General features: G+C 41.6%; 1 protein-coding gene and 1 long non-coding RNA gene across 5 annotated transcripts in view; one reads left to right on the top strand and one right to left on the bottom strand.

Annotated features, from left to right (window-relative positions):
• LOC310833604 overlaps positions 1-25,806 on the bottom strand; it is a 221,273-nt gene that overhangs the window by 145,800 nt on the left and 49,667 nt on the right. The gene's annotated exons all lie outside the window — the stretch shown is intronic.
• CACNB4 (calcium voltage-gated channel auxiliary subunit beta 4) overlaps positions 1-25,806 on the top strand; it is a 133,467-nt gene that overhangs the window by 86,202 nt on the left and 21,459 nt on the right. For all 4 annotated transcript variants that reach the window (XR_014557656.1, XR_014557657.1, XM_083710319.1 and 1 more), the window contains 7 exons: positions 7,913-8,032; positions 10,249-10,371; positions 14,768-14,898; positions 15,912-15,988; positions 17,046-17,065; positions 17,161-17,241; positions 18,117-18,175. Coding sequence is in view for 2 of the 4 variants with exons in the window: in XM_083710319.1 (XP_083566445.1) it covers positions 7,913-8,032; positions 10,249-10,371; positions 14,768-14,898; positions 15,912-15,988; positions 17,046-17,065; positions 17,161-17,241; positions 18,117-18,175 (611 nt within the window). In the remaining 2 variants the exon portion in view is untranslated. The remainder of the gene's footprint in view (positions 1-7,912; positions 8,033-10,248; positions 10,372-14,767; positions 14,899-15,911; positions 15,989-17,045; positions 17,066-17,160; positions 17,242-18,116; positions 18,176-25,806) is intronic.

Below are 25,806 nucleotides of genomic sequence, written 5' to 3'. Positions count from 1 at the left end.
ATGCATTTAAGTGCCCGATTTTAATCACGAATGAACACATTTCAATAGGAAGATTCCACCCCCACCCCCTCACCCCAGCAATGATTTTCCACCCGTCAGAAGTTCCTATGGAATAAATCCACTCGGGTAGTTGACACCGAATGCTAATAATAGATACATTTCTTTTTATGGTTGTGTACTATTCTAAAAATCGGCTTTTTAAACTCTTGTGTTAATGTGAATGTTGGCTGTTGTTGGCTGTTTTAGTAGGCTCATGAGCTCTTTTCATGCTTCGTCTAGAAATGTCTATGAAACCACTTTTAGACTCACCAAAGAAAAGTGATTTTGGATACTCTTTGGTGTCTTTTATGACTAGTAACCACTGAACCATCTGTGCTGGTACTGGGCCTGTTGTTGCTGGGGCTAGAACCAGTGGTCGGCTAGTGAGCATCAAGCAGATCTCTAATGTAAGAGGTGGGCGATCATATAGGAAATCCACTAAGAAAACTTTGGTTTCAGAAGAGAAATATGTATAAGGACTAAGATATACAAGGGCTTGTTGCACTGAGAGAACTATTTGTTTGAGGCGTACTTCAGGAACCCAATGTACCTTCATTCAGGTAATAACTCAGTCAGGATGAACTCACTAGATAAAGTTTCCACATGAAAATTTGATGGGAAGGAAAGATCCCAGCTAGGAAAGGTCATAGAAATTATTTTAAAACATGGTACAAATCAACAGAGAAAGAAAACACTTAAGCAAGAAAACATTCCCAGTATTGTACCAATGGAATTGCTATTGGGACACAGTTCCCCTATCTTGCTTTTTTATTGTAGTTTTGAATGCCCCAAAGTCAACTCAGATGGCTTCAGACCTCAGCAGAGGTAGTTGTAAGGTACGCTTGCCCCTAAGATATTGCAGTGCTATTCAGCCAGCCCAATGCAGGCTCAACTAACGTTTTAGTTGTCCATATACAAATGTTAAACTTCATAACAGCATCCAGCTCTGCCTCAAAATCCATTGAAGTTTGTTTTTGTTCCACAACTGAATCAGAGAGGCCTCCTTCCAGCAACTCCTGCAGCCAAGCTGATGCCAGATACATTTCTCTACTTTCCTTTGGACCACATCAGCAAGGTTGAGAGTGGGGCCTTGTTTGGGCAACCCAGAACCTCAGTACACACTGCCCAGGCTTGTGCCCTGGGGAGGTCGCTTTGGTGCTGCTAACATAATGGTTTGACTTCACCCCCAGAGACACACTCCACTGTCTCTCGAGACAGACAGATGCCAACAAGGCTCCACTTTTGGATCTGTAGCGTCTCTCCTACAAGAAAGCAGACTTATTATCAGGGTTCAAATGCTAACAAACCCTTTTTGGACATTGAAAGTTGGGGAAGAAGGAAAGCTTGCAGCTGAGGGACAGGGTAGGCGGTAAAACCTTGTTGCCAATCCTCCAATCTACACACTTTTGTTAGAACATATGATGAAAGCCATTGGCACCAGCTTGAAGGGGCTGACGTTACCACTGAATTTCAAGGGGACTCAGCCCCCTCCTTAAAAACTTCTGGGGAGGAGAAGTGCCTCTGCCCCCAGGAGCTGGCACCCTTGAAGAGAGCCTTCATCACAGTGTTCTGAACTGCATGATTGTGTTTAGCTGCATGCATGAAAATGCTCTGTCCTGATGTTTTAATTAATGTGTGTAAGCCAGGAGTGGAGTTTGCTGCCACAGTGTTGCTTCCCTCCCAATGGAAAGCATTTTAATCCACAGGAGATTCTGCAAAAGGTTGCACAATTTTATGTTCACAGAAATAGGCTTGCCCGCTCTAATATCTGATTATTACTCTGCAGCAGTCTACGCAAAATGGTTTTGAATTTATAGGTAAAGATGACAACAACCATTTCTATATTTGCTTTCTTTTTTGCACTGAACCAACCAACCTTCCTTCCTTCGTCCCTTCCTACCTACCTCTACTCCGCACCCCCATCTTGGTTTGCATCATAATTTTCTGTATCTAGCTAATAACTGGATTTGGACAAAAAACTGTTCGGTAGATTTTGTAAATGAGACAGCAGTTGCATCAAGTTTGGAATTAAATTGTCATCACAGAAAGCATTTGGAATAAGTTGATTGCTCTTGTGTTTTCCCTTTGAGCCAGATTGCAAGAAAGGAAGGGATGCTGTTTTGCTGTCACTAACACTGTTTGCAAATTCATAACGATGGCAGCAAGTCATTCCGCTTAGGTGGTCATTCGTGATGAACATTTATGAAAAAAGGGAAGGCCAAGTTGCAAATATATATGGGGAGGGGGTGTTGCTTAGTTTGATGCCTCAAGTTTGAGTCTTCCTAAAATGCATACTTCATGGAGTTCCAACCAGTTAAATTTGGAAGAATAAGCAAGGTTGCACAAAAATGTGGAAATCAAAACTATTGCATTTCAGGTTGATTGAGGTAGAAGTCTTTGATTTCCACCCATCCCAGGGGTCTGTAATGTAGCTGACACAGTATTCTTGATTAGTATCTGACACAGCATCTCAGAAATGCTGTGCTTCTTGAGACTACACCAAGTAGCTGATTTTTGCAAAAAGAAGACGTTGCCTTTTCACAGCAATGTGTAGCATTTTGTTGTGTGATTTTGTCTAGTTAACTTATTAGGAAGAGATGTGAAACATTCTAACTTTTTGAAGTTTCCTTTTTGGGGAGGAGAGGAAGTAAGAATTCCGAAAGCAGAAATTCTGAGAAAAACCAATGAACAAACAAATTAAAACAAGTGCATTATTAGCACAGGATATAGCTGGTATTAAGGATGGAGCTGCTATACTGTCTCAGGTATACAAATATAACTATGAGCCAGATTCAACTAGCTGGTCCAATTAATGGAGACCTGTGCAAGAACTTCCATGAGCGTAATGGGGCTTCCCCCATCCTTCCCCCATTCCCCACCTGAAACTTGGCTCTTTGTGGAGTGGATTGGGGGAGGAAAGGGGAGATGGTTCCACTGGGCAAGCACAAATGCTTGAACAGATGAAATGTGTGTTACAGCACAATGTTGAATTCTTCCCTTAGTCCATCGGGAATGTAGGAAAAGCATCTTTCTTTTCTCCAGTTTATGGAGGTACTTCCTTGTCCTTACATGTCGTTGACGCAGTGTTCTTCTGCACGTTTTGTTTAAGAAGTTGCCACTCTTTCAAATGTGTTCTCCGCAGATGGTGAGATTAAACACAGCAAGAGAAAGCCAGATTGTCTGTTTGGAGAGTTGGCGATATTATGGGAAGAGGTGTGAAATGTCTGTTTGACAAAATGAATACTCGCAGTGGCAATGGACTGGGAGAAATGGGCGCCTCCAGAAGGGTCCCAGATTTTTATTTTTATTCTTTTGCATCTTGTATCTGATCAGGCTTAAGACTCCCAATAATTATATGCATTAATTTGCTACTGAGAGTCAGGTGGCAAAGCTTTAGAAAAACAGAGTATGTGTCACAAAGGGAGCTGCTGGACCTTAATGTATAAATCCTACCTTTGAGTTAATGTGGGCATGGCAGAGTATTGTGGCTTTTCAAAGGTGGAACTCTTCCATTGTCGTTATTATTATTATTATTATTATTATTATTATTATTATTATTATTCCAAATCTCATACTGGCAAGTTATCTCAGAAAGCAGTTGCTTTCACTACTTGGACTGATTATTATTTTTAAAGCCTCAGATTTACCTTTCAGCAGCTTGCAGACTTTATTACACACTGTGATTGGGGAGGCCTGCCTATTCTTGGAAAGAGAAGAAAGTGCCTTTAGCAGTTTTCCGAGAATAAGGATACAGAACAAGATAATGCTGCTCTGTTGTCTAGTAAGTTCTCTTGCTCCAAGTAAAAGCCTGAACCGGAGAGACACAATTACTTGACCTATAACTAGGCACACAGCTCTGTTCCTTTCTCTGGTGACTTAGAATCTCTGCATTAGGCATTAGGCATGGGGCAGAGAGTGGGGGTAGAATTCAGAGGCCACGGTTGACTTGGGAAATCTTCCAATATGCTCCTAATGCAGTATTATATAAATAGTGTAGCAGTAGCCAAGAAGAAAGCCACCGTTCCTGCACAATATATATATAGTATGTGTTTATTATGCTCTTTGATTTATTGTCCGCAGGCCATAATTTTTCATTTGGCTGCTGTTGAGTGTAGGTAGCTTATAAAATAGTAGCAGTAATCTCTGGCATTTTTATAGGCCTCTACATCTTCAAAGTGCTTTATGGACATTAATTAATCAGCTGTTATCTTTGGAACCCATTCGGTCCCTATATTCACAGTTCCAGAGCTCTGTTACGTATACATAAATGTCTATTCTGTATTTGGAAGCCTAATTATTTTACAGCATGATGCTTTTTTATTATTCTTACTTCTTCAGACAATGAGTATGATATACTTAATAGAGAGAGAGAGAGAGAGAAGGAATTGGCTTTTAAAAAACCATATGCTTATTTTGAGGGTATGCACAGTGACATCTTGTTCAATCAAACATTACCTTATGGCAACAAGCAGTGTATACTCACTGGATGTGTATTGTGTTACATGCTCCTCCTGTGTCTGAGGCCCAGTTCAGACCTTACAGCTCTACTTGCTGAAAACTGCTTTGATGTGGCTACATTCCATAGGGGAACCACAAGGTTTGAGGATGGCTCACTATATGGATGGATGCTCCTCCAGAGCATTGTGGGTGTATTCTGCAACAATCGGGCATTAGTGATGGATTTATTCTGCTGCAGTTTGTTCTGCGATGCTTCCCCAATGCTACCACATTATTGCTGTCCAGATGGGCTATAGCGCAGCAAGAGTAGCACAAAAATAAGCCTGACCATATGTAATGTAAAAAGTTACTAGATTTCATCAGGATGTTATGGGATATGCACTGATAGAAAGTGAAGCAGTGTGACCACCCTAAAACCTGTTACAGCACAAATGGCGTTCATACTGGGAGTACTTGTGAGATGCCAATACGATCAAGATCACAAACCATCATGGATTTGCAATATTTTTTTTAAAAGGATGCTTGGATAGGCCCAAAGAGTATCCACACTAGCATTTTTAGCCATCGGTGCTGTTGTGAACATTGTCCATACAATCAGGGCTATTAAAGTTGTGAGCCTTTTTCAAACATAATGGAGTGTTGAAGCATAAAGTTCTATGGTTATGATTGCGCTGTTAGTTCTCTTTAAAATACACGTGAATGCACCTATTGCATGTGCAAAATAGGAGGTATTTCGGCTTTTTGGGGGGGGGGTCACAGGATCATTGCCCACAGACAGCGAGTTCCAGAGAAAAATAGGTGTAGGTATTTGCTTTTTGTTGTTGTTGTTGTTCTATGGAGCAAGCTAACAATTCTGCAAATTTTCAGAGGGGTTGTCATGTTCATCTGTAACAGCAAAAATGACGAAGAGTCCTGTGACACTGTAAAGACTATCAAATTCATTATGGCATAATCTTGCGTGGATTAGGGTCAGCTTCATCAAATGTATGAATTGTTATATGAGCAGATAGGTGTGAAACACATAAAGGAGTCTGTGTAAATTTCACTAAAACTTAAACATATACAAAAAAAAAAGCCCCGTAGCCATTCAGAACAGCTGTAATTGAGGATAAAATAAGCACCCTATCATCACTGAGTTAATTAATACCCATTGTAGGATATAGAAACTGCAATCCCAGTTTATGTAAAGGTGACAGAACTAAACCTATTTTATGTGTGGTTTCATGATGGATTCTTTGAAGCTGTTTTGCCGTCCAACCAACGTTGATGTAACATCTTCTCTGATCTGAGTAATTATTTAAATCTGTTTGTGCTACAACCTCCTAATGTACCTTTTAAATCTGACTGATTCAAGAACGTGCATCATTTATTGTGAATGGCCCTGTGATCCTAGGATGAATGGCAGTATGGAAATATATATATATATATAGGATCATTCTTAGCAGAGGACTTTCTGCAACCTAGCAGTCCTGAGTCCATGGGACTGCACAAGCTACTGAACTCAGTGCCAGCTATTCCACACTCCACAGCTATTCCACACTCCCTGCTAAAAACGTTTTGCTTTGGAAACTGGCATTGATGTGTCCTATTCTTAACCCATCACAACAATCAGTTCAGTGTAACAAGGCAGTTAAGAAAAAATGAACTAAAATGTGGGGTGATGTAGTGTTGGCCATGCCATGCTCTGGAGTTGCTGCCAGTCCCTGGCTGCCAGTGCAAGGGACAAGCATATAAGAGTCCATGATTTCTGCATTCCTACTTAGAGGGGCCCATAAAGTTACTTGGAGGTTATTTTTACACCCCCTGCTTGAATAGGCTTCAAGGGGTGATTTGGCTGCGGGACGTTCTGTTTGCTGCTGCTGACTCATTTTAAATATATATATATATATATATATATACTCTCCTTTTGCATAGCTTCAGGGATGCCAGTTAGTCAGCGTCATGCTTTAAAAAAAGGATTTTGATTACTTCGCTGTGGAATAAACATATAACACTGCTTATCACAGCAGTGAGAAGAGTGGTTTTAAATGGACTTCTTTAAAATGAACTCTGTTGAGTCATTATCTTCTTTTTTTAGAATGTGTATTTTCCACTTCGTTCTTTTCTGTCATGTTCGATTTGAAATTTGCTGTAAAAATGCAATGCCTCTTTGGAATTGCCAGTTTTTGGGTAACAGGATTGTAACTCTTGATGTACAGCAGCAGCACTAATAATAATAATAATGATGATGATGATGATGATGATGATGATGATAAGTAGGTAGAAATAATGCTACCATTCTATATGTGTAAGGAATTTGCTGTATACATTGAAAGTAAAAGAACTAAGCAAGGTGAAAGGAACCCATTGTGGCTATGGATCAAAATATTCTGAGTATTTATACCTCACCCTTCAAATACAATAAATATTTAAAAAAACTTGCAATAAAGCATTAACATCATAAAAACGTAAGACATTCGACATAAGCTCGAGAAGCACCATATTTTAGGGCTTCAGCAATTACATTTTAAAGAACTGATGGGAAACAATGTTGTGAGAATTCTAGTCATGCTATTTGCATCATACTTAAAATGGACTAATTCTGATAGATGGTTTTCATGTCTGAACCAGAAGTGAAAGCTTCCAAACTTCTTGTGGCTATGCTAGAGGAGGAAGGAGGATCATGCAAGCTGAAGCTGTTGCCTAGATTCTTTCCTGTTGGGGTAAACCATGGTTTAGTGTGACCTGCTGTTACAAATGGTGGAGGGTTTTTGTTGTTTTTGGTTAGTGTGGGTTGCAAAATTGTTAGCAACTTGACTAAACATTTTGGTGCCACAAGTGAAGAAAGGGAAATTTCTGAGTCCCCTTACTGTCTGACTGCAGTGCTTAAACACACTTCACAGGATATAAGCCTCACTGAGCTAACATGCACTGGATTACACTGCATGTGAAATACACAAATAATACAATTTACTCAGAGAAGTGAATTTTATTGGTTCCTGCTATGCTCTGATTAAATTTGACACGACATTTTCAAGAGAAGGGTGATTTCCATTCTAAACTACCTAACAAGGTTTCACTCTTGTAATAAGTTGCTGTGATGTGTGCAGTGCTACCTGATTTATGATGCTTATATGAAAAATCACAAAAAAGCAAAAACAAAGACCCACCATTTCTTAAACATATATTTCCTGTGTTTGAATTTGTTGCCTGAAAAGAGAAAGAAAACAACAGTAAAAAAGCCACTCTGTTGCAATAAAAATCTGCAAAGTTTTTTGTTTTTTTTTGTTTTGGTCAAAATAGTAAATAAAACATAAAGCTCAAATGTGTTTAAAAATAAATCTATGACCTTGGGTGATTCCCCCCCCCCCTGCATATTTGGCATCTTTCGGAACTCCATCCATCATTTTTGTTAATAGTGTCCTTTTCTTTTTAGGGATCAGCAGATTCGTACACAAGCAGACCATCAGATTCTGATGTATCTCTCGAAGAGGACAGGGAAGCAATCCGTCAGGAAAGAGAACAGCAGGCGGCTATTCAGCTTGAAAGAGCAAAGGTGTTTCTCTTTCTTTCCTTAACTTCTTTTCCCCCTTTCCCAACCCCTCTCATAAAAAGGATATGCCAACAGGTGCGGAGGAAGGGAGGTGCGGTGGGAGCAGGCTGCCCTGAGTGTCACCACTGGGGTGTGTGTGACAAAATGGTGGACGGCACTCACTGTGGGGTCTGCAGTGCACCCGAGCCATGCGTCTCTCCTGGGAGAGACGCAGTGGCTTGGGCGTGCACAGGCTCTGTGCTGCCTGCCGCCTCCCCCCCCCCCCCAGCTGTAGGGCAGCTGAGTGGGAGGAGGCAGGCAGACTCCAGAGGCACCGTGGTGCACCCCGCCCCTAAGGGCTGCTCGCCCTGCCCTCACCCTGCCCCCATGGGCAGCTCACCCGACCCCTATGGACAGTCCACCCTGCCCCTGGGTGCGTCATCCCAGGTGCCCGATCAGCTTCCTCCTCTGCCGGACGCCCGCTGGGTGGGGGAGCCAATGGCAGGGTGAACACATAATGCTAATTGTTTAATGTTACAAGGGCAAGCTGCAGTGAGCCTCTGACTCATTTTCTCCTTCACCCCTTATTTGGCACAACTGTGACGAGATCAGAAATTCCCATGTCCGTTTTAGATTGACCCTAGTTTAGCATTGCATCCCAGTCCTAAACTATAGTTGATCTTAACTATGATTCAACAGATCATAGTTAAAACTAATTGCAGTTGATTCTGGTTTGTGCAGTTAAAGGGGATTAAAGGTCTCTTTCTATATAGCACAACAAATATGCTTAAAAGAAGAAGCTGGGGGGGGGGGGATGCAGTGAAAAGTGTGGGGTGAATGAATGACTTAATGGAAAGACGAATAAACACCCCTGCAAGCAAATCAGGGTGAATGCAGCTAGAATGTTTATTGTAGTATAACTTTGCTGCAACCAAATTAAGACGAATGCTGAATAAAGACAGGATATAATTTAACTTCCACTTCAGCTTTGTGCATGCAGATCAGGATGAATGCTCAATTAGCAGGTCTTCTGGAGGGGCTGTAAAGCAGCCATGGAAGATTCCAAACTTCTCTTCACAGTCATGCAGGGTGGGAAATGCTATTTTTGTACCAGCCCACTGTGAACGTTTAACTGGTAATAGCCCCCTATTCCTGGTATTTACCCCCGTTGGAAATATAGGGGGAACTGCATTAATGTGCAAATTACTGAAATATATTTTTGCAGTTTTCTTGCAGTTTTGCAGCTATAGGGTCTATTTTAAATTAACTGCAACCAGACGGAGGGCTACACCGCATAGCATAAAAATGAAGAATAGGCGAGGAGGCAAGAAGAGCTTTTTGTTTTTGACAAGCTGTTTTTCTAATTCAAATTTCAAACATCTGTGCTCTTCCCCTGAGGAGGATCACAGATGCCAAAATATGTTAAGGCATGTGAAAACCAGTTTGTCAAAAGATACTTCTTGCACCTATAGGCTTTGCCTCCCCCCACTTTATGTATTTGAAATTAAACTAAAAAAAGAGCACCATCCTGATCCAGTATGCTGTTGCCTTGGCAGCCCTAGAGATGGAAAACTTAATTTCTGAGTGATTTAATATCTAGTTAAAAGCTAGTTTGTTTAGGGATGAAAGCAAATACAGCAAACCTAGGAGGGGAATCACCAGATAAAATAGGTTCAGTTTATGTGGGGGCAAATTAACTCATTGTACATTCCAGACAGCTTCCTGTTCCTTGGTCCGTCAGGCTGGGATGCCATACAATTAAAGCAACTGAATTCTGGACCAAGAAAAATATATGGCCATTCGGGTGCCAGATATTATTGGATTACCTAGAAGAAGAGTTGAAAGTGTGGAAGGAGCATGAGCCTTCAAAACTATCTAATAGCTACTAAACTAGCCATGTGCTAGCTTGCCAGTTTCTTTTTGAAATGCAAGTAATCTTGTGCAACAGAAAGCAAGCTCAGTTTTTCGTTGTTTGGGTAAAACATGGTCTCATTCGGTACAATACTCACACTACAAATTCAGCCTCAGTGTGAGGATTTTTGGCTGTCTGTGTATATCTCAAACCAGCATTGGTTGGAGAACACTTTGGAACTTTGTTATCTGAGCTTTTGCCTCTGCTTTACAGAACACGAGTCTCCTGGTACTCAGGGAGTCCCCTTTCCCTTGTTCCATCGGCTTTGCATGACTGGTCACTTTCTCATTCCTGCCCCTGTTTTACAGAACTGTGTTTCTCTTCCTAGTCAAAGCCTGTAGCATTTGCCGTTAAGACTAATGTGAGCTACTGTGGAGCACTGGATGAAGATGTTCCTGTACCAAGCACTGCCATCTCTTTTGATGCTAAGGATTTTCTACACATTAAAGAGGTAACTACACAATGTAATTACTCTTCTTATCTGCCAGTAGCTTGAGCCTGAACAGTTAGCTTTGAGCCATGCAAGATACAAAACTGATGCTGAAAAGCAGCCAGCATCGCACGGAGCATATAGTTGTTAGAGAGTGTGACACCCAGGATAATTCACCCTAATCAAAATTTTAAACAGCACCAAGGGTGCCTGTTGGGACAACTTGAATTCTAGACCAGTGAACCAACACCGAGACCCAGGGAGGCTTATGTTAATTCATGCTTGTTTAAAAGCAGAGGTGTGTTTAGCAAACCTTAAATAGGAGTTAAAGGAATATACTGTGGGACTTTTTCACTTTTTGGCAGCTATCGGGCCACAAAGGTTAATGAATGAATTGGGCTTTGGTGTCATGTCCTTCTGGGTGTCTAAGTGATACCAGACAATTTCCTTCTGAGGTGGTGGGTTGTCTGCTTCTTGCGATCTGCATGCTAGTGAGTTATCAAACTGCAAGCTGAATCTCAGCTGTGCTATGCCCCATACACAACACTGTTCAGCCAATGTATTTCATGAACACACAGACATACACACAGACACACACGTATATATATATATATGCTTCCATTTTAATTATCACTCATACAGTGTAACATTTGCTATAACAGTGCTAGAATATTTGTGTTATAGAAGACCCATCTCTCCTGCTACTGGGGGACAGCCCAAGGCTTTCTTTAATAGGAATTCTGACTCCATCTCTTCCTACAGCTTCCCAGTGATTTCCCAATTTTTATATATACTTGTATTCCAACGTACAAATTTATATCACTTATACCCGAGGCAGAGAACCTGTGCCCCTCCAGTTGTTTGACACCAACAACTTCCATCAGCCTCAACCAACATCAGCAGTGGGAAGAGAGGATGAGAGTTGTAGTCCAACAATGTATGGAGGGGCATAGGTACCCCATTCCTAGACTTAAACCATGATCCTATGTGTGTTTATGTGGAATTTCCTACAGCAAATCTCTGCCTTAACTACTTGGTGGGAGCATGGAGATGGTAAAGTCTACTTTGGCAGGGGGACAAACTTTGTTCCACAAGTTAGATCTCTGAAAGACAGATAATGGTATGTTTCACATCAACATACCCATCTTATGTCCTCTTTGAAATGTGTCTTGTTTTGATGGAGTTAACTTTCACGTTAGCATGCTTAGTGTTATTTATGGATGGTAAGGCTTATCAGTGGCTAGTAATTGTGATGGTTGTGTCCAATTCTTCCTATGAATTGTGGTATGCTTCTGAATATCACTTGCTGAAGTACATGAGTAGGGACAGTGCCATTGTGCTCCCATCGTTCTTGTGGGCTTCCAGTGGGCACATGCTGGCCCCTGTGAGAATCAAAGACTGGATTAGATAGGCTTTTGGTCTGATCCAGCAATGCTCTTCTTATCTTGGGATTTCAACCTTGTGTGAATTTTCAGTTTACGAGGCCGCTATAATTATATGGGGAAAGTGCCTGTTCTTATTGGGAATGGGATGTGAGTAGGGGAGAAGTTACTGCACAATTATGCACCCATTGCCATGCTGCCTATGACACCACTAAGGACAGCTGTAACTCTTCATTAAATGACTAGTCTCATCTTAAAGGTGTTCAGCTCAGTGCTCTACAGTAGAGACTTTATCTGCATGATTGTTTTTAATAGGATATAAGTTCTGTTAGAGCTGGACATGACATTGAGCTGGAAATTATTTTATGCGTTCGAGCAATATTCACCCATATATCTCCCTCAAGGTGGAAAAGAAACCAGGGACACAATTGGGGAGATGGAAAAATGGTTGAGTGAACAGCCCCTTCCCACCTTTTCCATTGATTAAACTCACAGCTACTTCTGGGTTTTTGTTTTTGTTTTTTTTTTGTTTTTAAAAAAGAAAGTCTTAGGGGAAAATACGCACTCAACTGTGTTTCATGTCTAACTTCGGCCTCTGGGAAGGTCACTTTGGCAACAAGCTTGAAATGTCAGCAAGAATGGATGGCTCTCTGTATTCAAGATGTCTCATCTGTCACCCGTTGGACCATACATTATGCACTTTCAAAACAGATTAAGTGACAACAATTATTGGCAATGCATAAACATTCCAGGCTCAGCAACCAACAGGAGGGAAATGTACTTCTTACCCCTACGCTGAAGATTCAGATATGCCTTGAAGAACATAAGGAAGGTGCTTCGTAATGGGAGTAACCTTGCTAAGCACGAAGCATCTTTGTAGCTCAACTTTGGGCACGGGATAAGCATTTTTACAGGCTTACCAATAATCTACTAGCCCACTTCCCAGATGTCATGAAACACCCTCATAAACACCCACCCTATCAACTGATGAATGTGTGTATTGTACTGCTAAATGCATCTCCGATCCAATCCCAGGACTTGCCTATGTACTGAGCCTCGCAAATGCCTCTTAGGTCACTGCTCTTCCTCCTTGCTGACATTTCCTTTCACCCTTCCTTTGTTACTTCTTTAATTTGCACGGTCTTTTCCAATATCCCCCCCAACACACACTTTTGTTGTGTGAGTATAAGTAGCGAGCGACATATGCTTTCCAAACCTGTTCCACTGCAGTTATATTATTTGCATTCTGCATTGCTCATCGTGAATTCATTTTTTTCCCTGTTGCAAGAAAGTGGGGGCAAAGAGAGGATAATAGTGTCAGGTGAACACGTGGGCAGGTTGCAGGGGTGGAGGTGGCTAGGCCTGGACTAGGAATCAAAATGCTAGGGCAGACACATAATTTGATCCCTCTTGGGTTTATAAGCTCACGTATTTTGAGCATGCACATTGTGCGCCCTTGAAACACAGCTCAGATGCATATCTTGACATCTGCATGCAGCACAGTTAAAATGATGAATGTGGAGGCAAAATGTCAGGGCCAGTCCTACCATTAGGCAGAGTGAGGCAGCCTCGTCAGGTGGCCGGTGCTGAGGGATGGAGAGTAGCAGGGAAGGGTTGGCAGACAGAGCTGTATGTGCCATGCAGCTTGCCCTAAGGCAGCTTCCTGCCCTGAGGTGTAACAGAGGCTGCTTATAGTAACATTGAAGTAAGATTCAGCTTCCATTCCAGTTGGCTTTTGCACATGGTTCAGGAAGAGGTGCCATTTTGCCCTCTGACTTGGACAGCAAACTGGAAGTTATGCATGGAAAATGGGTAACAAAGAAAAGCAGGTGTATGCTTATGCTTCGTACAGGAGTACCTTCACACAGCAAGTGATACCCCCACCCCCATGGCAGGATGAGCTCTGCTCTTCTGTCCCCGCCCCAAACAACACACACACACCTGGATCCAGGAGTCTCCCCATTAATGCTTCAGGTGAGCTGCCAACTTTGGTTTTCAAGGAGTTTGAGCGTTTGTTCAAATGCCTGTTGGGTGCTATTTACTGTACTTTTAAAAACTGTTCTTAAAAAGCAGGTAGCTTTATTATTTATACAAGGGTGAGGTTTAATTTCTTGTGAAAATCAAAAGGCTTCACCTAAGTTTAATCTTGGGGGGGAAAGATGATCCATGTACCAAAATGCTGTGAGTTTGATTCCACAACAGATTCACTGCTAAAATTTACAGATATGTGTACACTTCCTTATTTGCACTTGGTCAACCTGTATTAAAATTCATGGAGGATAAGACTGTCAATGTTAACTTGGCTATGTTCTGCCTCCACTGTCAGAGGCAGTATGTTTTTGAGTACCAGGTGCTGGGAAGTACAAGTGGGGCACTCAGGTCTCCCTTGTCTATGGTTGGCCATTGTGAGACCAGGATGCTGGTCCAGCACCTTAAGTTCTTAAGAGTTTATTCAAGGGATCGGGAAGAGTGAATAGTACCATCCTGATGGAGCTACTGTCGTAATAGGATGGTACCTCCTCCAGATGGAAGTGAATAATTTCTGTCTGTCTATCTTCCTCATGTCAAAATCTCACTGCACAGGGAAATCTAATGCGTCCGTGAATCTTTGGATTAGGGTTGTAGGACTAGCAGGGAAGAAGAGAAAAAACAGAGGCACCCTATCACATTTCAAGCAGGTCTCCCTATCTGCCTTTTTAGAAAAGTGCCCACATTTTGCTACCTGTTCTCTTCTTAATACGTATCATGCTTGTTGGGTAGTCCATTTAGAACAGAGACAGGGAATCTGTGGCCTCCATACGTTCTTGGACTCTACCTCTCATCAGTCCCGGTCAGCATGGGCAGAGGTCAGCAGGGATGGTGGGGCATCTGAACGGCCACAGATTCCCCATTCCTGACTATAGTAGCTACTACAAGGAGTACACAAGGTGCTTTTGCGGAATGGTGAGTGGATGCTGGTAGTGGAAGAAGCTCGCAAAATAAGCTGTGTTCACAATTAAATGGGAAGATTCAAATCAAGTGCTCGTTTGTTACAGAAATATAACAATGACTGGTGGATAGGAAGATTAGTTAAAGAAGGCTGCGAGATTGGCTTCATTCCAAGCCCACTTAGGCTGGAAAACATCAGGATCCAGCAGGAGCAGAAGAGAGGGCGTTTTCATGGAGGGTAAGATAAAAACACTTCTTTTACTCATAGACATATCTGATTGCAGTCTTTGCGTTATTAGCTGGTTTCGCCTTTTCAGTAAGTTACTCAGGGTGGCCTTTGTTTACTCAATGTGAGGAATGGACATTTTGCGGTTTGGAAAGTGGCAGGAAAGTTCACTGAAAATGTGGGGGTTAACGAGAGTCTGAATGCCAGGCAAGATGTATAAACACCGTTCAAGCAAATCATCATGAGGGTTTATTACGAGGGAGCCAGCATGGTACAGTGGTTAAGAGTGGTAGTCTTGTAATCTGGTGAACTGGGTTCGCGTCTCTGCTCCTCCACATGCAGCTGCTGGGTGAGCTTGAAGTCTCTCGGCTTCACCTCACAAAGTGTTGTGGGGGAGGAAGGGAAAGGAGAATGTTAGCTGCTTTGAGACTCCTTAGGGTAGTGATAAAGCAGGATATCAAATCCAAACTCTTTTTCTCTTCTTATTATCTTATCACCCCACAAACAAATCAGAAGGAATGCTCATGAAAGACCTGATGTAGCCTAACCTCTGCATAACCTTTGTGTAGGCAAGTCATGACGAATTCATAAAGAGAATTCCAGAGCAGTGAGGGAAATTCTCAGAGTCAGTGCAGTTCTTTTGCCACACAATTCAGGCCTAAGAAAATTGGCTGATTTGGTAGTCTTTGTAGAGAATTGTGTGTGACTGAATAATTAGAAGAATATCGAAAGATGATCTGTCCACAAACGTAACTTACTGACCAGAGAGTATGGAAACGATGAGATTAAAGGGGGCATAATTGCATTTCTCTGCCTTGTAGTTATTTTATTATAGTTTGTATGTGGAATCTTCATTTTATCAACTTCTTCGCTTATCCTTATGCGTATTTATTCAGTGTCTCTTTTTCCCTTATGGGAGAAAGAATGGACAGATAGGTCTGTGTGTTCTTTAATAAAATCGAAACCCTGTTGAGTATCATCCTCTGATTGCTCAACATATTAAATGGAGATTCTTCACAATGTAGGAAATCAAGTGGGAATTCTTCTTCAAGCCTTGGAGAAATGGTGTCTGGTACTTTTCGAGCTACACCCACTTCCACTGGTGAGTGTTAATATCTGTTAAAATGAAGTCACTTAAATTTTAAAGGTGACTTTGATTGTGGAGGCAGGATACTATCTATTGTGCAATCCTAGTTCAAACCTGCATTCATGCTAATAGGGTTACTGTGGGTGATGGAAGAAAGCAGCTGCATATATTGAATTAATTGCAGCTTTGAAGGATTTTTGAGCCGAGCTTACGGTATATAAGGAGTAAATATAATAAATTTTAACTTGAGAAATAGGTATATCAAAATGGATATGTAAAGAAAAAAACCCCAGTTACTGTAGCTGTTTTGCTTTCTGCATAGGATACATCTTATAGCTGTTTTTGATCTGTTGCTGCTTTTGAATAATGCCTGTGAAAATAAACTTTGGTTGTAAAAATGGTCCTTGTTGGTTTGTGACCAATCAAAATGTTTTTACTGACTTCTAAGCAGGCCCTAGAGAAGTAGGCTTGCAGCTGAATTTTGCTTTATACTATATGGTATGTGCTAGTGCCCTTGCAATGTGGGGGCTGCTTGTATCTGAGCAGATCGTCACCTGGCTGTGGGCTGCATCTAAATGCCTCTGCTTTGTGGGTTCAGCCAACTGCATGAGTCTTTGCTACTGACATGCTGTTGGGGGGCGGGAGACAAATGTGATTGTGCATGTGCGCGTGCGCGCGCACACACACACCACAGCCTAGGCTTGGGTCATTTAGATGCCCGCCTCACTGGAAATCACTGCATGTGACTAAGAGGAGATTTGAAGAGTACTACTACTCTTGGTAGGCGAAGGAAACCCTTTGGTTCTAGATGAATTGTGGTGGAGGGTGGGATCCTGAACTGGGGATCCTGGGGTGAACATGAATGGAACGAGCAACTGAAATGCACTCATCAAACTAAACAATGCTGCTTCTTCAGAAGGAAGTCAAGAGATGTGCAAATTCATTACTGTTAGCTTTTCTAATTGTTTCGGCTACCATCAGATGGAATTGCTGTGCAAGGCATAGTTTGCATGCTGCGTGACTTTTTACATGGTTAAGCGAAGTAATATTTATTTATTTATTGATCTTTCAGCAAAACAGAAACAGAAAGTGGTAAGTATACAAACTCCCACCTTGTGCCCTGTAGAAATAGCGTACAATATCCATTCAAGACAATACATTTATTGGACATGCCATTCTTGTTTTAGACGGAACACATCCCACCCTACGATGTAGTACCATCCATGAGGCCTGTTGTGCTAGTTGGCCCCTCGCTAAAAGGCTATGAGGTAAATATTCCCGTTAGTTACTATTAAACTCTTTGCTTGGTCCGCCTTTCACAACCCTCTTTGCTGCTCCCCCCCCCCCCGAACCATTCAAATATGGGTGAGTGCTGCTGCTGCTTTTGAATGAGAACCAGGCTCAGTTCCCTATAAGCAATTAACCACCTGCACATGGTTAATTACCCAAAACACACTGTTCTGGCCTATGGATTTCCATCTACATTCCTGGTAGGACCATAGATCTATAAAATCTAAAGTGGGGCGATTGCTCACATCTGGACTGCCAGAAGTGGACCACCAGTTCCCACAGCTTTATTTCCTGATCTGATCATTCTTCCTGCTCTATTGGGGAGAAATGCCGCCTTTTACTTTGGACAGAATAATACATGCAAAGTGAAACACTTGCTTTAAGCCGATGAGTAATACAACTTGGAGAACATGGTTTTTAAAAATTAAAATAATAAAACTAATGTTCTTATCTTGATCTCCCTCCCAGGGCAGTTTAAAACCTGTTCAGATTGAATCTTGCACTGTGGGGTTAAAGGGTAGAAACCTTCTCACTTCTGCATATTGCCAACATAGTTTGGGGAATGTTGTGAATATCCTTTTTATTTATGAGGGAAGCAGAGCTTTCGCTTTGGGGTATCTCATTTGCAAAAGTTGGGAAGAGTCAATGTATTTAATTCCTTCTTTATAGTTAGAAAGTGGATTTGTCAGTTGAAGGAGATCTGACCAATGAGGGTATCCCATAGTTGAAATGTTCACGCCAATGTAATGGGCATTGGCTGTTCACAAATGTCTTTACTTTCCAACTCTTTTCTTACCTCGGGCTTCTTTATCTCTGTTCTCAATCCTTCCTCAATATTCCTCATCCCTGAAAGGTGACAGACATGATGCAGAAAGCCCTGTTTGACTTCCTGAAGCACAGGTTTGATGGGAGGTGAGGAATAAAGCTCTCTTTCATGTTTCCTACCCTGTATGAATGATTCCATCTGGAACTTCCATCTTGATTGCTTCCATTGTATGTGTCAACATAGTTCCCTAGCTCTTGCTTATATTCTTTCACTTAACCTTGGAACGCAGCCTTCTTAATTATTTGCATTAATTATGTTGCATTACTGTGTTCGGCTGCATAACTGCATAGATCTAACAACAGAATCAAATCTTGAACCTGGATGAATTAATGCTAAAAGTTGAAATAGATGGAATGTAGTTGTCTTTCTTCTCAAGAAAAATGCAGTGCCCAACTTAGAGAAATTATTGTTGCCGTGCAATGCATAATCAAGGATCTAAAAAGTGACTTTTTCTACAGCACATTAATTTTCTGTGCATGTTAACGACCTGAGTTGACCAAACCTCTGCAGAACCACAATATTTTTAAAAAGCTGGTGTAAAAAAATTCAATTTGATTTATTTCAATTTGATTGATTTATCTTTAACATTTAAAAATCAATATACAAAAATGCAACATAAAAGGAGTATCATTAAAAACAAGGTGCAACATAAAATCCAGTAAAACAGTATTATACCGTACTTGATGAGAATAATGGTTGACCCCAAAATAGCTGGCCTGTCCCAAAGAGCTGCTAATTTGGAGCTGCCAGCTGTTCTCTGCTATTGTTTCATGGCATTTCAAATTGTCCAGGGTAAGGGTTCAAAACAGAGATTACATTACTAAGATTTCTTATTTGTAGGCAGATGAGTGTAAGAGGGAGACTTTTGCCCCCTCGTAAAGCAATAATGGATGAGTAAGAACATAAGAGCCATGCTGGATTAAGCCACAGGACTGTCAAGTCCAACCTCCCGTTTTCACAGTGGCCAACTAGATTTTTTAAAAAAATCATTTTTGGTTGCCTTTTGCATGAAAAATGACCCAAAGCAACTGGCAAGGTAATACATACATTAAAAATGAAGTATAAAAAACCCGAAACAAGGAAAACACATCCTGTAAATAGGCACACAACCCACTCCACTAAAAAGTGAGCAAGAAAGAGGCCACAAATATACCTAATACCTTTCAAACTAAGGTCCAAATAGGTGAAAATAAACTACTTTTTGACAGAATAGTGGGCTTCTTTGGAGCTTGTTATGCTTACCTATCAGTGTTTTGATTCTTGCACAAAATTTACAATACAGTGATGTAGATGAGTGGAACTGGGTGTCTGGTTCCAGATGCCTCTATTTTTGTAAAGGGAGGTTTTTTTCATGCCTAATTGCTACATGCTTAATGGCTAGGCTGGACTTTAGCCTATCGTTCAAATGACTGCTTTTCAAAATGTGCACTCTTATCAGCCACATTTCCTGCTTTTCGCTGCTTCAATCAAGCTTTTACTTTCTCCAAAAGATTAATTTGCTCACTGCTTTTGCTATCTGAATGATTCTTGGTCGACTCCATAGTAATTTCACAAGCACGCTTCTTGGCAAACAGCAGGAAAGTGTTGCCTTCTGGAAGAAAGATGTGCAGGGAATAGTCACAATCATAGATGCTGATTTTATATTACTTTACAACTTTCTTCTCATCAGAGTGACATATTGGTGGTAAAAACATTATTTGGCAAGGCCTTATTAATCTCCAAGGAAATAATGGGTGAGCAGTTCTGAATGGTTTGAACTTGAGCAGCGCGGGTGCGCACACATTAAAATAAATCATTTTGGAAGATGCACCCATTCTAAAGTTTGGGCCCACTGTAATTCCCCATGACCTTATCAGGATTCAATGGCATTCAGTTGTAATCCAGTCTCAGTATGTCATCTTGGAGCCCCTCTGCTGCTGCTTGATCTCCTCCTTCCTTTACAGTTATCTGGGGGTAGCAGTGGCAGCTGAGGCTCAAAGTGGGGATCCTGTTAACTCCTAGACACATGCTTGCATGGTAACTGTGGTGGGCAGCAAATAACAACAGCTTCCAGGCCAGCGTCAAGGTTCCTGGTTGACATGGTTACTGCTAACCAGCATCTGGAGGTGGCAGGAAACATAGGAACTATATAAAGGCATCAGTAACCATGGTTTGAAATGCATTCCCCGTGTTTTCTGGTGGTCCTAGATGCTGCTGCATTTGTGCACCAGTGTTAAAGGTCTGCACCTGGGGTCTAACAGACGTAACACTGTGGTCTCTTGTTGCTACTGCTACCACCAAACAAGGGAGAGCTGTGTGGTTAGTGCTGAGCATAAAGTAGGGCAGGGCAAGCCTGTGGGAAAGCCTGAGTGATGGCAGAATTTGGGGTCTCAGATGTCTGTGATACCCTGTTAATCCATGAGTTCACCATACAGAACCCTCTAGTTAAAAATTCTGGTGGCCACAGTACTCATGGGCGATTTTCTGGTAAACATAGATGTATGCCATTGTCCCTCAGCATTCAATATTTTCTGCATCAGGATGCAGCCAAGATCAGCTGATCATACATCACATGTACAATGATTCCAATGGAAATTGGAGAACATTGTTGGTGTAAGTTCCTGAATGCATTCAAAACTGGGAGCAACAGCTATAGATGCAGCGGTGTTCATTTGTTTTGTTATCTATACAAGAGCTAGCAATATTAATTATTGTGTCAGCTATTTTTTTTAAAAAACCAGACTTTGGAAACTAGAGGCCTTTAAATGGTAATGCCATCTTGTTTGTTTGTTTCACAAGGCTTATATACTGCTTGATTGTAATAAAGAATTGAACAACATTATCTGCAAAAACAATAAGAACCTATCTAAAGCATTCATAAAGTAATTTCTAAGCTGCCATTTTGTTGGATTTATTTCAGCCAAAGCTTTCCTGTTATATGTTTAACACACTTAAAAAACTGATTGTGAAACTCAAAATAACTCTAATTGCAACCTGGCGCATGACTACCTATCGGAAGTTGAGAAAATTTAAACAGTGTACAGAACAAAGTGCTGAGGGCAGCCAATATTTGCTCAGAAGTGAGAAATAAAACTGCTGCTTGGAGATGGCAGTGCCCAGAAAAAGAGTGTGTCCTCTGTTTGCTTCAAAGCACCGAACAGAAAACCATCCAAGCAAACAGAAAACAGCCATTTTCCACTGAAGCTGAAATGCATTTTAATTGATATGGGCTTGGTTTGAAACAATTTTAGGATGGTACATCTTTGTCTATATACTAACATCAAAGATTATCTGAATGTAGCCTTATGTAGTCAAAAAAAGCACCACCAATGCATGAGGAGAAAATACCAGCAGGCTCAGAAAATGCCCAAGGTTTGCATAAGTGTGTGTGTGTGAGAGAGAGGGGGGGGAGGGAGGAAGAGGGAGAGAGAGGGAGGGAGGGGGAGAGAAAGCAGTTAAAGGAGGGGGTTGTAAACACAAGAACAGCTTAGGGGTCCTTGAATTCTTACTGATGGCTGAGAGAAAGAAAAATGGAAGACTGGAGGCAGGTAGGAGGAATAAAATGGAGGAGCAGCTAGAATCCCGGACTCGACCACTCCACTGTGTAACAGTGCAGTTGTTTCTGCACTGTAACTCCCATCAGCCCCAGTCATCTTTGCCAATGGTGATGAATGATGCAGTCCAGCAACATCTGGAGGGCCACAGGTTCGCCATGAGATAATGTAAGTGAAGGCCTATAAGCACTAGTGTGTAATATGAGGGAAATGAGGATTGTGGGATTTGTGTTAAATGTTATCTCCTCCCATCCCAGCATAGACTTTGTTGTTCAATCAAGTGAAACCTTACCTGTCTTCTATGAATAAAATACTTGGTTTGCACAGCATTTCCAGTGATAACCAGGGCTTTTTTAAAAAAGCTGAAACTCACTGGAACTCGCGGATGGACGCCATTCCCATTATAAGAGAACAAGGGAGGTGTTCATGGTGAGAACTGGCACCTCATTTTCTAGAAAATAGCACTGGATAATCCAATAAGAATAGTGCTGTTGTGGAGCATCAGCTTTGTTGGCAGAAGGCCCCAGGTTCACTCCCTGGCATCTCCAGGCAGAACTAGAAATGACCCCACACCAGTGGTTTTCAACCCTATTTTGGTTAAGGAACCCCCTACAACATGTCACGATGTCCTGTCAGACCTCCAAGGCTGTCTCCCTCCCTCACACAGAATAAGTCATCTAAATCAGTTGTGACATATACCCTGCCTGCTTTGTCACACAACACAATTTTTTGACTATTGAGCACTTAAGGCTGCAAGATGTGGCAGGAGACTAGATCACACTATGTTGTTACTCATGGACACTCCCATGGTTGGAGGGACGGGTTATTGGCCAAGACAAGAGTAGGGAAATGAAGTTCCTAAGGTGGGAGATTTTCAAATTTCACCGAACCATTTTGGGATGTTTGTGGGACTCTTCCAGTTAAGAAGCACAACACTGTGTTCTGTAGTGTGTTTTATGACCCAAATTTGAAATGCACTGGGCTGATTATTTGTTTATTTTGTTCACCCTTGGGATTTCATCTTTCCCCTTTCATCTTTCTCCTCATCTTCCCAGCTGAGGTAATTAATATATTATGTGTGAGGAGGACACTAGCTAAACTTGTGCTCCTTATCTTTGAATGAAGTTCTGAAAACCCCTAAAAAGTAACGTCTTGGTTCCACAATCCTCTCTCACGTATGTCAGGCTAGTTTTGTTTGTACGCCTTCCTCTGATGCGCTTAGACCAGCAGCCAACCCACTAGGTCTTAAAACCATGCCAAGATCTTACAGAGCCTTATGAAACACTTTTTTGAAAACAGAATTTATCCACATATTTTTACCCTGTCATTCTGTCCCTAAACATATGAAGGAGGAATGATATATTCCATGACAAGCTGGAAAGTTTTTGAACTGAGTTCCTGAGGGAATACCCGAGTCCAACAGTTCTTACTCTGAATATGTTTCCTAATGCAAAATGTTCCTAATGCAAAATGTTAACACCACACGCACAACATGCACCCAGCTGTGTGAGTATCAAAGCCCTTCATAACCATCAGTAGTAGCTTCATACTGTGAATTATTGCATTTCAGGAAGCTCAGACTCCCCCCCGCCCCGGAAAACAATGCTGCTGTTTCTGGATTATCATTGCAAATCATTTATTTCAATAACAGAGCCTTGGGATATTTCCAAGCCTTTGGGTCAAATATTGGTACTGGTGAGGGCCGTGCTGTGTCCTTTGTGTGTGTATGGGGAGGTATACACACACAACTGGAATATTGATGTGGTCTGTGGCTTCACGAAACAGCTTGAACAGGAAAGTTGGACTAGAAATGTAAACAAGATGTGCTGGTTATCTTCATTAAATGGAGATCCTGCCAACCTTTCTCTGAGCCTGGCACAATTTTGGAACCCTGCCACTTCTCACTATTTGGCTGTATTTGGCTGTAGGTGGAGAATCCATGGTTTTTAAAATTGCTGTTCCATAAGGGGCATTTATGGGACGCGGGTGGCGCTGTGGGTTAAATCAAGAGCCTAGGACTTGCCGATCAGAAGGTCGGCGGTTCGAATCCCTGCTGTTGTGGACAGCTATATCCTGGGGTAGTTCTGTATCCATTAGCTCTTCAGGGTCACTGGTAGTGTGCGACTATTGGAGGGTTGTGCCCTGATGTGGCAACCAAAGTTGGCAAAATTGCTCTGATCCCCCTCTGAGGAGACCCCAATCAGGTTTAAGGTCTGAACAAAGCTGAATCCAGACTGGCTTTTACCAACTTTGCTTGACACACCAGCTGTGTCCCTTACAGGAATGAGGTGATCTGGTTACAGTTGTCACACACCCTGGTAGCATCTAGTAGACTTGATAAATGTTGTGCATTATACGTGAGGCTGCTGTGAAAATGGTGCCTGGAAACATCAGCTGGTTCAAAACATGGGAGTCGGAATCTGAACTGGTCTTAAAAGTAGGTATGGGGGAGAAATTCATTCAGTCCATTTGCCAAACCTTCCAGAACCAGTACATGAACTGTAACACAGTATTTCCTCGACATTCACCATTATCTAAATTTTGTGATGCAATTTTGCAACCAAATAAAACGTATAAAAATGATTTTTTTTATTTATTTCACAAGATATCATTTGATTGTAATGAAACCCCCAAGTACTTTACGAAAAGAATAACACAAGAAAATTATCCAAAGAACCCCGTTAAAAACAAATATTAAAAACAATTCAAAAAGTACACATGCAGAATGTATATTGATGAAAAGAGCATACAAAAATGTATTGTATTAGAAAAAAGTACTTTTAAAAATGCATATTTTGGGGGGAACGTGGATCAAAATGTGTATGAATATCCATGGGGGCCCTTTCAGCTCCACGATTCTGTGATTCAGAACTTCTCAAAAATTGAGAAACTGAAGTTGGCAGATTTGCCCACCCCCTACTTATAAATGATCTTATATTTTCAGATCTTTATTGGATCCCACTTTGTTTCCAGGCACAATTCTCAGTTTGTTTCCAGGCACAAAACTACTTTTGATTCATAAATTCCTATTGTTAACTCCTTTGCTATTTTATTGCGGATCTTTGATTGGACTTGAAAGCTTCCTTTTAGACTTTTAAAAATAGAAATGCATCACTGTAAGTTCTTTAGGGGCAGTCGTTTTTGTCTTTGCTCTTGTGGTTTTATTGCATCTGTTTTAAACTGAGTGCTGCCCTTTTACTGATGGGTGGCTTATGAATGGACTTAAACAAAGTCTGAAGCTGGTGACACATCCCCAAGCTTCCTTCTTACCATTGGTGGGTCCTGTTCTGGTTGTTTGTTTTCTTAGAAATCATGCATTCCTTGTTCAAGGGGTCAACTGATTTCACCCTTCCCATGTTAGCTACGTGGATCTCTTTGTTGGTGCAACAGACTCCTTGAGTTACCTTCTTTGGGCCAAAACGTCAGATGCAACTAAAGTTGTGTGTGGTTGTTCTGGCTCCCATGTTTCCCAACATAGGAGCAAGGACCTGCCAATTAGCCCAGCTCCACTGGTCTTCATGTGAAGAGCGACTGCAGTGACAGAGCACTGTGCATGAAGGAGGTTCCTTTCAACCTAGAACGCTGATAGTGCAGGATTTTGGGTCAAGCAGAATCTTCTGTGCATGCAGTTGTATACCCAAAGGCTGGTTCATTGCAGGTGGCTGTTCTCTTTGCACAAAAGGTGATGGACTACTTGGCACATCCTTGCTCCTACGCTGATGAACAGGGGAGCAAGGGCCCCTGAATGGGAATGAAGTTTAGTCTAATCTGACTCCCAAATGTGTTTGTGACACCAGGAGTTGAGGGACTATTGAGAAAAGCTTATGTCCAGAGAAACTGTTGCTCCTCCTTGCTCTGCCATAGATCAGAAATGTATAAGTACAGTCGTACCTTGGTTCTTGAACGGCTTAGTTGTTGAACAAATTGGCTCCCGAACGCCACAAACCCAGAAGTCAGTGTTATGGTTTTCGAACATATTTTGGAAGCCGAACGTCCGATGCGGCTTCTGCTTGAGTGCAGGAAGCTCCTACAGCCAATCAGAAGTCTTGCCTTGGTTTTTGAACAGTTTCAGGAGTTGAATGGACTTCCGTAACAGATTAAGTTCGAGAACCAAGGTTCCACTGTATAGCAGAATATTCTTGCACACACGCGCACACACACACAAATATGGAATACTCTTGCAT

Source organism: Podarcis gaigeae, assembly GCF_964106915.1.
Source record: "Podarcis gaigeae genome assembly, chromosome: 1".
NCBI classification, from domain to species: domain Eukaryota; kingdom Metazoa; phylum Chordata; class Lepidosauria; order Squamata; family Lacertidae; genus Podarcis; species Podarcis gaigeae.
This window is presented reverse-complemented; position numbering and strand designations above follow the sequence as displayed.